At 43.3% G+C, this 15,910-nt stretch overlaps 3 protein-coding genes across 20 annotated transcripts in view; all 3 read left to right on the top strand.

Moving 5' to 3' along the window:
• Positions 1 to 1,766: 1,766 nt before the first annotated feature.
• On the top strand, positions 1,767 to 4,647 carry LOC103395916 (C2 calcium-dependent domain-containing protein 4C-like). The gene is made up of 3 exons (XM_008333766.3): positions 1,767 to 2,048; positions 2,535 to 3,318; positions 3,457 to 4,647. The coding sequence occupies exons 2-3, from the start codon at positions 2,566 to 2,568 to the stop codon at positions 4,006 to 4,008; spliced, it is 1,305 nt and encodes a 434-aa protein (XP_008331988.1). The 5' UTR covers positions 1,767 to 2,048; positions 2,535 to 2,565; the 3' UTR covers positions 4,009 to 4,647.
• A 3,317-nt stretch (positions 4,648 to 7,964) lies between these two features.
• Positions 7,965 to 11,385, top strand: fem1a (fem-1 homolog a). The gene has a single exon (XM_008333767.2). It carries the CDS (start codon positions 8,170 to 8,172, stop codon positions 10,021 to 10,023), a length of 1,854 nt encoding a protein of 617 aa, XP_008331989.1. The 5' UTR covers positions 7,965 to 8,169; the 3' UTR covers positions 10,024 to 11,385.
• A 2,237-nt stretch (positions 11,386 to 13,622) lies between these two features.
• Positions 13,623 to 15,910, top strand: part of ptprsb (protein tyrosine phosphatase receptor type Sb) — a 74,853-nt gene continuing 72,565 nt past the window's right edge. For 9 of the 18 annotated variants that reach the window (XM_025052518.1, XM_025052522.1, XM_025052523.1 and 6 more), the window contains exon 1: positions 13,623 to 13,970. The gene's annotated coding sequence lies outside the window, so the exon portion shown is untranslated. The remainder of the gene's footprint in view (positions 13,971 to 15,910) is intronic. The other 9 variants (XM_025052520.1, XM_025052526.1, XM_025052530.1 and 6 more) reach the window with 4 other exon arrangements.

The raw sequence follows: 15,910 nt of genomic DNA on the forward strand, positions 1-15,910 counted from the left end.
AGTTGACTTACTGAGCCCATATTCACATCCAGGAGTGGGAAATAGACAGAGTTAAAGAGATAGACAACTGTGTTACTGAAGTCAAATTAAAAAACTTTTTAAAGATAAATGTGGTATTTATGAACACACTCTCCATTAGAACCTAAAAACATCTACAGAGAAACAACTCCAACAATGACTCATTTTTACCAGGATTGAATTCTTGTTCTGATTTCAAAACAGTTTCTTCATGAGGACGAAAATAAAATGATAAGACTTGTCACATCTGTTGGAGACGCACGAGAGGCAGGTTTTAATCATTCAAATCTGACACCGTATCATAGCAATAGCAGTTAGAACATCTGTCTTAGAAGATTTAACTGCCAAGTATATATACAGTCTGCCTTTCAAGATTATCTCAGGGAAGAACGTAACTCAAAGGTTTCCAAAATAATGGTACATTTTTCAGAATAAGACCCAAATAAAGTTGGCGTTTATGTTGTGGAAAGTGTTGGGACAAACATTGAACTGGAAATTCTATTCTATTCTATTCTATTCTAATGTATTCTAACTTTTGGCTCAGAAATGTCATCTTTACCCTGTCTGGCTTTTTTACATCATGTGAACATACACTTGAAGAAGAAAGTCAATTTAATTACATTCTTTTTATTGTGTCAGTGCTCTTGTAGAGCGGGATATTTCAAACTGTGGTTACAGGGCCCCCTGCAGCACAGGAGGCTAAACTTTCTCAGTTTGTAAACATCTTCTATCGTTTCATCTTTTTCAGTGTTGGTTTCCTGTGTGCCTGGTCATCACATGTCCATCCACACTCACACCTCTGGTCAGTTCAGAATGTCCGATTCTGTTTTTGGAAATCAAGTCCCAGGATCTGAACCAGATGCAAAATGTCATCTGCATAAAAATGTGAAATTGATTAGATTTTATTTTTTTTATGTTTGTCTTCTGATCAGCAGGGAGACAGTGTTCCAGAGCTTTTGTCCAAAACTGCTACAGACGGCAGCTTAACCGGCAGTTTGTGTTTGTGCGTGTGTGGATCTGAAGAATCTGTGAGGGAGGGTGGATGGAGGAGTCGGGGGGCTGGGGGTACATCCTGGCAGTACATCTGAGTCAGTCGCATGTTCACTGGGAGATTTATGGTCAAACAATGGGATTCTGAGATGTGGTCCAAGCCTGAGCAGAGCCGGGACTTCAGAACAGACCTGCGTTGGGCTTGTTTGTTTGTTTGTTTGTTCGTTCGTTCGTTCTTCTTATTACAGTCTGCATTCCCCCATTCCTTGGGAGCTGCACAGTAACTGTGTCCTATAGAAGACAATTATGCAAAATGAGTCTTTCATTTGTCACAGTCTGTGGCAGCTCAAATTGCAACAGATGTAGTTTTCTATGTCACGGTGCATTGGGTTTTATTACATTTGATCATTTTTAATGGAAAAAAACACATCTCCACCTGATAATACAGTAATGTCAACACAACAGTCATTTCACATCATCATCACTTTGTCACCAGGAAGTCCAATTAGGTGCCCCCGTGTGTGTGTGTTGTAGAGAGAGACGAACAATCAACACTGCAACTATGCAACAACAATCCTCCAGGGGGCAGCTCTCAGGTGAACGCCCTGTATGGAATCACAGACATCATGTCTTTGGAAATCAATGAGGCGTGAGATATGAAACCCATATATTAAGAGACTCTCCTGTGTTGGTGGGGCGGGGGGGGGGAGGTTGGGGGGGGCAACAGGCTGCAAATTAGACCACCCCCCCTCCCCACGTACACCGACACCACTCTCCACACCTCCACCCTCTCCAGAGATTAGTTTTGCGATAAATACCACGGGAATGTTATTGCAAAACCTTCTCATTGGCTCAGAAGTCAGAGACCCCCGTCATATAAAGAGGAGAGTGGTCGCTCCGAGCAGCCTTTCCCTGCTGGCAAGCGCTCAGGATCAAGTGAAGGCACGTTTTTACGCACAAGCGCGCGTCGGGAGGCTGTGGACAAAGCGCACGGAGGAGATCCATTTGTCGGAGGAAAAACGGAGTCCTGCTGTCAACAGGTTGGTACTTTTACTAAGCAGCTGTAGTAAATGTGAGTCTGTTTGTGTGGAGGTAGAACAACTTCTCCGGACGCGTCTTGGTCCTCATGCGTAAATGGAATTTTATGCGTAAATGGAATCTTAGCGAGATCGTAGAAATAATTGATTTAAAACTAGAGGTAAGTCGTTTTTGGTTTTTTGACGTGTTTAAGAGAAACGATTTAAATCTAAATTGTGGTCCTCATGAAATCAGAACAAACCATGAGTGCCTGATACATTTACAAACACATTCCCTGTCTTTTTTACTTTCCAACTTGTGTACTTCTTTTAATTGAAGACGTTTTGCCACATAGGGAAAAGTTCTATTAGACATTTTTTAAAGTTAATTTAAAAAGAAAATCCTAATAATCAGATGTTGTGTTGTGTTGTGTTGTGTTGTGTTGTTCTCAGCTGATGGTCATAACTGGATGTGATGTGTGTATCCCTTCTCTGTCCCTCTGTTTACAGACGAGCTGTTAGCTGAGGCATCTGAGTGGGCATGTGGCTGATAGAGAAGCTCCGTGGATCTGTGGACAGCAGTGGGAAACAATCTCAACCAACCACACACACCGTAGAGGCCATTCCTGTCTCTGTGTACGCCAATGTCCTCACACCAGACAAGATCCCTGATTTCTTCATACCCCCCAAACTCATTTGTTGCCCTCCAGAAGATTCTGTTGCCGTGGAAACTCAGCCCGGCTCCACCCTAAGACCCTCCTCCTCTGATCATGCCATCTGTAGCCAGAGCCCCAGAGCCCGCAGAAGCAAGAACCCCTGCAGTCCTCGTCTGTTTTCCCGTCTAAGTGGTGACGCCCGCAATCTCCAGAAGTCTGCCAACCGTCACATCATCCAGATAGAGAGTGCAGATGAGCCGGGTTCCGGATCTACGGACAAAGTCAGTATTAACGTCAACACTAATGCGGACCCCCAGTCTCAGACTGCAATGTCTCTGCCGTATGTCCCCAAGGCTCAGACCTCCTATGGCTTTTCCACACTGGTGGAGTCTCCTCACACCAGACGCAAGGAGAGCCTGTTCCACAGCAACCCCAGCAGCCCACTCACCTCCCCGAACTCACAGAGACGCTCCCAAGGGGGGGCGCTACTGGCCCCTGCTGACCCCAACCCATATCGCTACTTCAGTGGTGGAGAGAGTGACACCTGCTCCTCAGCAGAGTCCTCCCCGTTCAACTCCCCCCTCCTGTCCCGCTCTGTCTCCCTTTTACGATCCATCACTCAGGAGACACAAGCAAAGGTGAGGGCTCCTGAGGTAGTCTGTGAGGAACCATTTTTAATACCCTCATCCCTGTTTAATTAAGAGACCTTTAGTGTAGTGCACCAGCTGTTTGTCTCTGTCTTTTTCACTCTTTCTCCCCCTCTCTTTCTTCTTCAGGTGTCTCATGCCAAGCGCTCCCTGGCGCGCCACAGTTCTCTCTCCACTGATGAATGCAGCTCGGCAGACAACAGCCCCAACACTCAGCGCCGTCGCATGCGCTGCCCACGGTCTCCTGCCTTCCGGGGATGTAAAAGCAGTGGGCTCAGGGGCACTGGAGCAAACCTCCTGCAGAGTGAGCACACCATCAAGCTCCACAAGGGGGGGACAGTGAGGCTGGGCACCCACTATGACGCAGAGGCAGCCCGGCTGAGGGTGCGAGTGCTGGCGGCCGAGTCCCTTTATGACAGGCAGACAGACCTGAAGAGCATCAACTGCTGCGTGGCCCTGTACCTGAACCCAGGCAAGCAGCAGAAACAGAGGAGCACCATCATCAAGAACAGCAGGAACCCCGTTTTTAACGAAGACTTTTTTTTCGACGCGGTGCCTAAAGCACAAGTGAAGAGTATGTCCATGAAGATTAAAGTAGTGAACAAAGGAACCAGTCTAAAGAGAGATGTTCTTCTCGGAGAGAGACAGGTGTTGCTCAGTGAGTTGCTGGAGGGCAACTAGACAGCTGTGTTCAAGTCAATGGTGGAAAAAGAAAAAACACATACACACACACACACAGCTCCTCAACGTGAGCATGTTCTCATTGTGTTTCAGGTTAAACAGTAATTTGCAGAAGCATGCTGAAAACAAGGAGGCTACAGTATGTCTTGCGCACTGTGTTATTAAAATCAATAGACAAATAACATAGAAACTCGGCACAAATATTGCCCACTTTATCAAGCTGCCGTGTTTATTTCAGAGGTCAGTGGAGTTCAGACAAATCCCAAATTATTGACACTCTTCTGAATGTTTCCTGTGGATCTGTGGTCCATGTTTGTGTATTCCTCTATTAGTATTGAGTTACACGTTGTGTTACATCCTCTGAAGAGCATTGTGATGTGGCACAATTTCATATATCCCATAATGCCATTGTTAACCCATGTGCGCCGAAGATGGTATTTTTGTAATAATGGAGTAACGTAAGCTATTGCACGTTCATGTGGTTGAAAGTGAATTATTTTTAAACGTTGGCAAGAGTTTATATTTGAGAACCAAATGTTATTGCTTGTGGATGTAAACCTGATATGAAATGTTGTATGACATCTCCTCGAACATGCAAATAAAACTACAAACTCACACTGTCGCCTTTGTTAGCGTTTAGCATAGTTGTGCTGTTGATTTTAAATGAATTCTAAGGTTTAAGGGGAATAATAATGACTCTTCCTCTGCTCTCTCCTGACTCTTCATCATCATTTGTGCCAACAAGTCTCTGAGACGCACACACAGCCTTGGTGTCCTTTAATCACGTTTCAGAGCATGTAGTATTTTCTCTGCGAGCATCCAAACTCCCTGTTTAATTTTGAAACCATGCTTCGTGCTCACGCTCTTCTCTAGTGGCTTTCAAATTGTTATTAAAGATTTGAAGGATTTGAGTCACTTAATTAAGATACTGTGTTTGTACTATAGGTTACATATTCATGTATCGGTGGAAAAAGGTCTATGTGAAATAGAAAATTCAGAAGGTAAATAAAGTACAGAAACAAAGAATTCCGAGCCGTCAAAACCGTTCATATTGACATTGATTAGTAGGGCCGGATATTATTCCCCATGTAGATCTCATGCTCCCCTCTACTGGACAAACATAAGAATGACACTAAACCTTAGCCTCGTAATTAAATTGTTTCCGTATAAGATAAACACTGTATTATTATTATTATTATTATGTCCCTTAACCCAAAGAAATAAAAAACGTTTGGGGTGACATCCAACATCTGCAAATACATTGAGGTCACAGTTTGCTGAGGCCAGTCGGGCACTGACAGTGTTGCATCATCTGATTTTCTCTCCCTGTGTGCCTTTATCATTATTTACCCTGTTCTTGGGATCGTTGCTGTGCTGAAAAATGAACCTATTTCCTTAAAAGTGCCTTTCAGATGGTGAAAATGTTGCATCAGCATTCATTGCTCTATTCCCTTCTTTCCAATCTTTCAATGAATGCATCTCCAAAACAACAGGTTTACTCTCTTTTCTAAAGATTCAGAATGACAAGTGATACATTTGTTCCATTAACCTTCTCCTGACACACTGACTGTGATTGAAATCAGATATTTTCTACTTAAACTAAGTACTTCACAAGACTTTTGTCTGTTGTTTTCCATTCCTTTGTTTGTTTAAATTTGCATATTTTAACCTTTTCATGTTACCTCGCTGCTGCAGTACTGTGATTGTGGGTATTGCTTACAAGATGTTAGTGAACAGTTGATGGATGTACTCCAGGTTTAGATGCACTTCTCAGATCCTGTCCCTGATCCTGTTTACTATTTCACCTGCGGGCTGCTTAAAGGTCACATTTAGTCCATTTATTTTGTCTACCACTTTGGATCCATCCCTTATGTGAAATGAATCTGAAGGTATGTGTTTGTTTTAGCAGTTGAGTTTGCCTTTTCTATGGCTATAACACGAGTTATAGCCATAGTGTAGCCATTGCCACACATGCCTTATACATCTGCCTTACACACAGAATGTCCTGAGTTTGATCCCCAGAGGAGCCTGTTTCCACATTCTGCGATGAATAAAGATTTCAATTTATATATCTATTTTTTCTTTTTTTTTTACAGCAGCACTGGTTTGCTGAATACATCATCTCTGCTTCCCCTGTGTGTGTGTGTTTTTCCCAGGTTATCTGGTTTCCTCCCACGGTGCTAAAACATGTAGATTTGAGATTTGGTTGATTGGACACATAAATTGACCATGGAATTAAATGTAGGTGTTACCATGTCATCTTGTGGTGGTGTGACGGGCTAGCTGCCTGCTGACCTGTCCAGAGTGTAACTCACCCTTACACAAGCACTCCTTGGACTGGCTCCAGCCCAGGGCCTGAAAAGGATTAAGAGGTAGAAGATGAATGAATAATTGAAAAATACAAGTGTATCGGGCTCTTTCGGGCTGAATAAAATATGGGCAGCTCAAGATCAATGCACACAAGTGTATGTGAAAGAGAACTAAAACTCAAACAAAACTTGAAAACCTTTGTTTTTATTTAATTTGAAATTTCATGGCATGCATAAAAAACATTCTTGCATTGGGTTAAAATATCCCTGGTCTTTGTTATAGTGCAGGAGCTGAGCCAATACACCAGAGGCAAATCTATTGTAAATATATTGTATGGATGTATGAGAAATCCTAATCCTTCACTGGTCTGCTTGGATCACCGATCGTAATATGCAACACAGTGAATTCATGAATTCAAAATAAGACACCAGGCAACTCTTTTATACTGTGGACATATAAAGTCACTATCTATATTCCAGCGACTGTCAGACCCATGACGTTCCTGTACTGTATCAAGAATGTCAATATTTCAGTCAGTATTCTGGCCACTGTCTCTGTGTAGGAGGATGTGTCATGTGATCTTTCCACTGTAGGAGACTGTTTCATCAACCCACTTAAATGATGCCAAACAGCATTACCAACACTGCTGTGTGGTCTGACCACCTCATAATTTACTACCCTATTAATGTGAAATGTAGATTAATGATGTCTGCTTACAATGCAAGAGGCGTGTGTGTCAGAGATTCAAGTTACAAATACAACCATTTTTCAAAAGAGCAGGTAAGATCTTTCAGTTTGATGTCAAGATTTATGAACATATATTTTTTTTAATCTGTTGTTGTGTGTTACCATTAAAATCGGATTATTTGTCATTTCATTATTAACATTATCATTTACTGGGAAATCCCATTTTCTTTCCCATTGTCATTCTTCTGTGGACCATGATGTCATTTTTTAACACTATGATCACATTTACAGTTGGACATGAAGTAGACAATGGTTTGTCAGGGGATGGAAAAATCTTTTTTACACTGTTTGTGATTGGCAGCTTCTATAAAAGCACATATATACCAACTACTTAAACTGTTTGAGTATTTATAAACTCAGATGTCTTCTTTTACACTCTATTTTCTCTTAAAGTGATCAGAATGCAACAGAAGAACCACCTGAACACCACAAAATAGACTTTATACTATATTCTTTCACATCTTTCACTATTTTATGAATGTCGTTAAATCAAATTCACTTAAAGTAATGAATGTGTGCTTTAAACATCCCCAACTCTTCAAATACAACATGAATCTAGAATTTTTTTTTTTTTTTAATATCCTCTTTGTTTGTTTTAACGTCTGTACTGCGGGTTGTTCTTAAATAAAAAAGTTGTTGTGACTCTGACACATACTCTACGTATGTGCCAGTCACTAAGTTGTTAACAGTTTAGTCATAAGTTTTTTCTGGCTTAGCTTCTCATTGGCTCCAGCGTCGGAGCCGCTGATTGGTTTGTCAAAAAACCACAACAAACCATTATAGACCCATCAGCTGGTGCCATTCTCTCCCAGGCACCATCGGAAATGTAGTAAGTTTTAATGTAAAACGCGTTCACTACATGGAAGCAGGGAATTGTTTAAAACTACGTTTCCCATAATACCTTGTTTCAGTCGTACCCGAAGAGCTGTCAAACGACACACGCCATCTTGACAGCACCCTCAAAATGGCAGAAGGATGTAAGCTAGAAGCCGAGTACCGACTGACGCACCTGCGCTCTCTTATTTAACACTAAGACTCGTTAGTTTTTCCACAAACGGGCGGTTATGGGGTTGGTGTCCAGAGCGCTATTGCCGAGTCTTTAAAATGGACATAACGACGGCGGTTTTTAACGCAGCCAGAGATGGTAAGCTAAAACTTATCCAGAAGTTGCTGTGCAACAAAACTCCTGAGGAGCTGGAGGCTTTAGCCGAGGAGAAGACACAGGGAGGCACACCTTTGTTGATCGCCTCCAGGTACGGACATCTACAGGTTGTAGATTACCTCCTCGAACACTGTAAGGCTAATGTTGAACTCGGGGGTTCGGTTAACTTTGACGGCGAGACCATCGAGGGAGCTCCGCCGCTGTGGGCGGCTTCGGCAGCGGGACACCTCCCTGTAGTGAAGACGCTGCTGAAACACGGCGCCTCCGTTAACAACGCCACACTCACCAACTCTACGCCGCTTCGAGCAGCCTGTTTTGACGGTCACTTGGAGATCGTGCGCTACCTGGTGGAGCACAGGGCTGACATGGAGGTCGCAAACCGTCACGGACACACCTGCCTCATGATCTCCTGCTACAAGGGCCACAAGGAGATAGCCAAGTTCCTACTGGACCGTGGGGCTGACGTAAACCGCAAAAGTGTTAAAGGTAACACGGCCCTCCATGACTGTGCCGAGTCAGGCAGCCTGGACATCATGAAGATGCTGCTCAAGTGTAATGCCCGTATGGAGAGAGATGGATATGGTATGACCCCGCTGCTTGCTGCAAGTGTCACAGGTCACACCAACATTGTGGAGTATCTCATTCACCAGCCTAAGAGCTCTAGAGAGGAGCGCGTTGATGCTCTAGAACTTCTTGGTGCAACATTTGTGGACAAAAAGCGTGATCTTCTGGGTGCGATGAAGTACTGGAGAAGGGCTATGGATCTCAGGCAGCCAGGGAACAAGGCTGGATCTTTGACTAAGCCTCCTCCTGGTCCTCCCATCCCTGCCTATGGTTGTGCTCAGGAGGTCTGCACAGCCGAGGAACTTGAAGCTTTAATAACAGACCCAGACGAAATGAGGATGCAGGCTTTGTTGGTAAGAGAGCGCATCCTAGGGCCATCGCACCCCGACACCTCCTACTACATCCGCTATAGAGGAGCAGTGTATGCTGACTCGGGCAATTTTGAGCGCTGCATCAGCCTATGGAAGTATGCTTTAGACATGCAGCAAAGCAATTTAGACCCTCTCAGTCCTATGACAGCTTCTAGTTTTCTATCCTTTGCAGAGCTCTTCTCATTTGTTCTTCAAGACAGGGCCAAAGGCACCTTCTCAACACGCATCACCTTTCACGATCTGATGACTGTGCTGGGGAAAAGTGTAATGGAGGTGGAGAGAGCTGTGGCACAAAGGGACAATCCTCCTGAAGCCCCCCAGTTCACCAAGGCTCTGTCCATCATCCTCCACCTTATCTTTCTGCTAGAGAAGCTGGAATGCACCCCAGAGCAGGAACACCAAAAGAAGCACACAGTATACCGTCTGCTGAAGTTAAACCCTCGGGGTCGGGGCAACTTCACCCCTCTCCACATGGCTGTTGACATGGAAACAACCTCAGTAGGTCGCTACCCAGTGGGCCGCTTCCCCTGCCAAGCGGTGGCAGCTCTGCTTCTGGAGTGTGGTGCAGATGTGGATTCCAGAGACTCGGAGAACAACACACCACTGCACATTTCTGCTAAAAATGGTTCCCCAGAGATTATGGCACTCCTTTTGAAGGCCGGAGCTCATTTTGATGTCACTAATGCTCAGCGCAAGACGGCGTACGAGCTGTTGGACGAGCAGAGCAGCGGACACCCGGCCCTCTACCCGCTGAACTATATCACCCTTCAGTGCCTGGCGGCGCGTGCAATTGAAAAGCACAGACTGCCCTACAGGGGACTCATCTCTGAGGAGATGGAGGCTTTTATTGAGCTGCACTGACTTCCACCACTCTTCACTCAACCCTGCACAACTCCTCCTGTTGTCCCCCCCTACTTTAGTTTGACCTTAAAATCAAATCTGTCTTCATGCTGTTTTCTTTATCTCTGCCCCACAGATTTCTGTTTTGCTCCTGGTTCTGCAGACCCATGACTGGGCCCAAATCTCTGGCTGAGATCTGGTCAGTGACTGTTATGCAGCCTCTTCAAAGCGATGGGTTTGATCACGTAAAAGCCTAAATGCAATTTTTTTTTTTTGAAGAGCATTGCAGTATAATGGTGCTTGATGGTGCTTTTTGACAATGGCTTAACTGGATGTGTGATTGGTTTTCTCTGTTACTAATGGAAAGCCACTGATCAAAGTAGCCAGTTACCAGTTTATTGTATTCTGCTCATTTGATTTGAAAAGGTGTTGGAACGAATGTGCCAAATGTCATCCTGTCTGTGACGGACTGTAGCTACAGTCTTTTGCGGACTGTAGCTGAGGAAATGAACAGCAGCTGACCTATATTCCAAACTCTTATCGGTAGTTACCCAAAGGTGGGAGCATCCATGAAACTTCCTTTTCCTCCTAGTTCAGCAACTGGAGATAGTCGATATTACAGACACTAATATGGTTTGACAGCCTGCAGAGTTGTCATTGAAAACCTGACAGTTTTTACGAGCAGCAAATGTACTGGAACTGTAGTTTGTCCAACACTCGCTCGTCTGCAGACAGGCTTTTACAACCTATGCAGTGATATTTCAACCAAGGTGCAGCATTTTTTCTCTTACAGTAAATTTACAGCATTAAAAGAAATCAAGTGCAATAAGATTGAACTTGAATTTTTAGATTTCTTTTTTAAATGGATCTGGTATAATGACATGGAATTAGTTTTATTCTACTTTCTGCCTGTCTGAATTGATTCCAGTTGTGCTAACATCCCATTATAAATGTTAACTGTCCAGTGGTTTTTAAGATTTATAATGGAAGTTTATCAAGGAAGTGTTGATAACAACAGAAGTTCTTTCTTTCCAAACTGGTGTATTGTTTGTGTGTTATTCCCTTTTAACCATAGTTCACAGAAATGCTACAGTCGGCTCTCCGGCCGCTGCTGCATCTCAGTCTTATTTTTAATTGTCGCTTTATTTATCCTGTGTTCTCACAAATGTTTTTTCTTTTTGATCATACGCCGAGCATCACCAAGTGAGTTAAATGCACACTGAAAGTTTCCATAAATCCATAACTAGTTGCAGGTTTTCAGGCTGTGAACTGTTGCTGCCTTCGTTTTCGCAACGCCGTGGAATAATGAACTTGTTGATGATGATAACTTAAGAGCAGAAGTGTGGTGGAGATACTTGAATAAAATTCAGTATCACGACAGGATCTGTTGTATTATCCTTTCCTCCTGCCTTTGACCTTTAGATTTCCCACAAGTGAGCTCATCTGACTTTTGTCACCAAGGCTTTGGTTTTTGGGACTGTGATTTTTATTTGCAGCCTTAATGTTAATAGCGTCTTTACACAAATTCAGAAAGAATATAATCGTTGCACTAACGGGGTTTTAAAACACAACAACTCCGTGGGGGCATTTGAGTCTATAAAGAGAGCTTGTTAGGGCCTGGAAGACAATCATATTTTAGATCACATGTTTAAGATTAGCAAATTATTATATTTATTAGTGCTGATTAAAAAAGGGACCGCTGCACACACCAACTCAAGGACAGAGAAATAAAGCATAACGGAAACTTGATCTTTCTGAGACCCGGTCTCTTAAAATAAAAATAGTGTGAAATCAACGTCACTGCTGCTGGGCAGCACTGGAGACAGGGCACTTCCCCTGCTAATTTTAGGGCTTTTGCCCTAGCTTCAACTCTGTAAATGGGAGTACTGTAATGTAATACAGTCAGGCAGGTCACGGGGCGTCCAGCAGGGACGGTACACAGACAAGAGAAATATGTGGCTTCATTAATTTTTAAGACGACAGTTGGTGTACCAGTAACTGAAAATGATCTTTATCCGCTTTCGTCAGTGTGAACGTGATGGGAGCCATTGTGGCAGATTTGGTCGAAAAGCTCCAGCTGGTAAATGAGAGTACAAATGTTTCCGCCTTGCTTAAGTGCTATTAACCAAAAACAGTGACAATATATTGCGCTGCTAAAGTCTCTAATGGAGAAGCCTTGTGGTTTTAACGCAATATTTAATTCATTAACTGAGAAAGCAAATCCCTGTGGCAGAGAAGCAGAAGGCAGCTCGCAACGTGTTTTGTTTTTCTTTTTTCTTTCCACAGGGATACATTTCAAACTAAATTATAGCACACTTAGGTAAAAAAATAAAAATAAATGTAACATTCAGTTATTACTGATCCCACATACAGTACATTAACTGTCTGGAATTATTATTCCCACTCCCAACGTCACATGATGGTATTGCCCCACTAGATGTCACTAGCAACAAAGAAAGTCAGTTAGACTGGCAGCCTTTGTCCCAGAGGATGATGTGAGAGACTGAGAGTCTGAAGGCAGTTGGTTCATTTTCCACTGTTTCTTAAGTCAGTTAATCTTTATTCGAGTGAGTAGAAAATAAAATTATGAGAAAGAATTTGACCATATCTTCAGAGTGGGTCAGTTGTGAATTCATATTGTGTCTAGATGAGAAGAAATGTGGACGGTGGAGCTGCTGATGCTGTGAGCATGTCAGGAAAACAGAGCCTTTGTCACAAAATGAACCTTCATTCTTCAGTGCCACCTCTGGATGCCTAACACTCTGTCCTGGAAACACTTGATTTTCTCAGATATTGTCAGCAAACTACAGTATCTATCAGGGCAACGAGACACTGAATTTGTGTGAGGAAAACACAATGCCCGCTGACCTTTGTGCAGGTGGAAAACCGTCATGGAGCTCCAGGTTGCTACATCAGCACATGTTTTTGACGTAATATTTTTGAATGAAGTATGGCTGAATATAAATAGTGAGTAATGAGTGCATGGTATTTTATAAACCCCTTGGACTGGACTGTGCAGCTGTTTGGGAGACACGTAAGATCAGTTTGGTTAAAAGAAATCTCTCTCATTTTGTATGAATCGGTTCCAGTTATCATATACATCATATATTGACGTTTTTAATAATATTTTAAGAAAATACTTATTTAAGGATGTACTGCACAATGTTCTGCTGTGCAAAAGAAATCTGACATGCTGACAGCGACCTCCTGTGCTCCTGACACCTATGATCAGGCCGGTGTATTGTGGGAGTCAGTGGAGTTTCAAGGTGCTTATCTTCATGGTAGCCCCGGGGGAGCAGGGTGTGAAAAATCAGTCTCCAATACACAGGACACAACCTAACTCAGCATCCACATCTTTTGTACCAGTCAGCGATCTGGCCTCAGCTGGAGGAGAAGGAAGAGGAGGAGGAGGAGGGTAATAAGGAGGTGTTGGGGTTGTGGCTGGTGTGGGATAGCGATGGGGGTAATATGGGTGATGGGGAGGCGGGGGATGCGGTTGCTATTGGAGATGCTGCCTGCATCACGTCATGTGTGTACTATGGATGTTTGAGACAGAGAGAGAGAGAGAGAGAGAGAGAGAGAGATAGTGCAGGGGGAGGGGGAGGAAAAAGGAGGAGGGCATTAAGGAAGAAAGGCAGAGTATCAATGACATCAACCAGCAGTATCTGACTGACTGAGGCCGCTCGTCCGACGATGCTCTGCCGTCTGAAGGGTTGAGGAGCAGCCGTGGTGTGACCCGCTGCGCTCCTTTCCTCCGCTCCTCTAACTAAGAAACGGCGGAGAAGAACCTCAGGTGGAGGAGACGATGTGTGCATGCACCCCGCCACAAAGGCAGCCCTTTCTCTGACCGGAGCCCTGCTGCCGCTGGATTATACACCGTCCGTGCTGTTCCCGAGGAAGCCTCCAGCTGCTAATCCACCCACATGAATCAGACGGACAGGGAGGAAGACGGAGCACTTCCGACCAAGGTAACACGGCAGCATCCAACCTGCATCTCTTTTATCTGTCTTTGCACCCCACCCAGACCGCTCATCTACACATTTGATCAAACTAATAAAGCCAGGACTTTACACCGTATTTCTGTAACCAGCGCAGCCGGAGTAAAATGTTAACGTTTGGCAGCTGCCATGGCTGGAAGAATTCTTTCACATTTAAAATAAATAATAATTATAAAATAATTTTCATGCAGGCATCTCTTGAGTGAGTTTCTGTGGAAACGATCAGGTAAAAAGATGACACCGTTCGTGCCCACCTTTACCTTATTGTTGCCTGGCAGTGGGCAGGAAGACAGGCTGCAAAAGCCTTTGTTCCCATCACATTGAAAGTAGCTTTTTTTAGGTGGCCCCTAAAATCACTCTTGGATTTAAAGGGTAAAAAATATATGAAGTCAGATCTGCATTAGAAAATTCATTTTCCATAACAATGATAATAATATAAATTATATCCTACATTCTTTCTTGGTGTTTTGCAAGAGCCAGAGCATCATGTGAGTCTTAGTGATATTTTGACATTGTAACTTGTAATAAAGTGCAAATTAAATTAGGTAAATATCATGTAATCAATATTCGGTTTAAATACATACACATACAATTTATAAATACAAATTATTAGACAATTTTGGTTCATATGGTATTATAATTTGAGAGTTTTGTTTTGTTACATATGTTATATACACACACCCACACACTTATATAAATATGTATATATGTATGTATGTGTATATATATATATATATGTATATATATATATATATATATATGTATACATACATACATGTGTGTATGACACCAGATGATCAGATGGACAGTTCTGCAGACAACAGAGTGCCAGCTGCTTCTACTCTTCTTTAAAAAAATTCCCATCTGCACATATAAGCAGGGATTCCTGGTCCATACCTCTCATGTGTCTATAATTATACGCCGTAGGATTTGCTGTTAATGCAGCCACTCATGCGTGCAGAGGCAGAGTGTAATTTAATGATGCATCGATTCATCCTGACACATTTTCCGTGGGCTATGGCTTGTTTGGGATTCGATCATGTACACTCCAAATGTCCCGGTTACCTTGGTTTAGTTCCCAATGTGTGGCCTGTGTGAATTTGAAAAAAAAAGAAAAGAAATAGAAGAAAATCTCAGTGCAGCCGAGGGATGTGTTCCTCCCACTCTCTCACTCACACACACACACATGCAGATGGGACATTTTCCCCGAGGCACTCTGCTTCTGCGGGTTATCATTCCAGACCATTTCTATATCTCTAATTATTTTAATCACTCATTTTTACACATGGAATCCTCTCCTTAGTCAACCCCCCGCCTGCTCAGATCATCCCATCACGTTATCAAACGAGGAACTTCACCAGCGTGAATGTAAAACATATCGACACATTTGCATGGTTTCACAGCAAACACCACTGTAAATGACGTGGAAGTGGAATGGTTTCACTGTCAAATTCCTCCATGTTCCTCGGGGACACAGATGGAGTATCCGCCTCTGTAAGCCACGACGTGCTCGGCCCCACAGGTATTCATTTAGTGCTGTTGAGAGAAGCAGATTATAAAATCAGTGATGGCATACACTTCCTTAAATAACATTTACCAGGGTTCAACCACAGGCCTCAGTAGTTCATCTTCTGAAAAGATAGCACTGTTAGATCCACCCAGACTTGACTATATGCCAGATGACATGCGCTCCCACTGGTTCAGCTTTAGTTTCATGTCAAAGAACTCATTGAAGTCCTATTCCCAGCTTCTTAAAGCAGCTATCCTCTAGCTGCTCTGTGCTCCACGCTTCCCCTCTTTGTTTAACACTTTGTGCACATCCATGGACTTTTACTGATTCTCTCAGTGCACCCTCCACTATGACTCCTGCATCAGCCACTGACACTGAGGGGGGGGGGGGGGGGGGGGGG

This window comes from Cynoglossus semilaevis, chromosome 20 (assembly GCF_000523025.1).
Source record: "Cynoglossus semilaevis isolate Cse_v1.0 chromosome 20, Cse_v1.0, whole genome shotgun sequence".
NCBI lineage: Eukaryota > Metazoa > Chordata > Actinopteri > Pleuronectiformes > Cynoglossidae > Cynoglossus > Cynoglossus semilaevis.

What these genes read in the sequence shown, in the direction of transcription:
- LOC103395916 (XM_008333766.3), top strand. Translation starts at nt 2,566, where the DNA reads ATGTGGCTGATAGAGAAGCTCCGTGGATCTGTGGACAGCAGTGGGAAA. An exon ending in CTCAGGAGACACAAGCAAAG is followed by an intron (nt 3,319 to 3,456) that starts GTGAGGGCTCCT and finishes TTTCTTCTTCAG; the next exon opens with GTGTCTCATGCCAAGCGCTC.
- fem1a (XM_008333767.2), top strand. Translation starts at nt 8,170, where the DNA reads ATGGACATAACGACGGCGGTTTTTAACGCAGCCAGAGATGGTAAGCTA.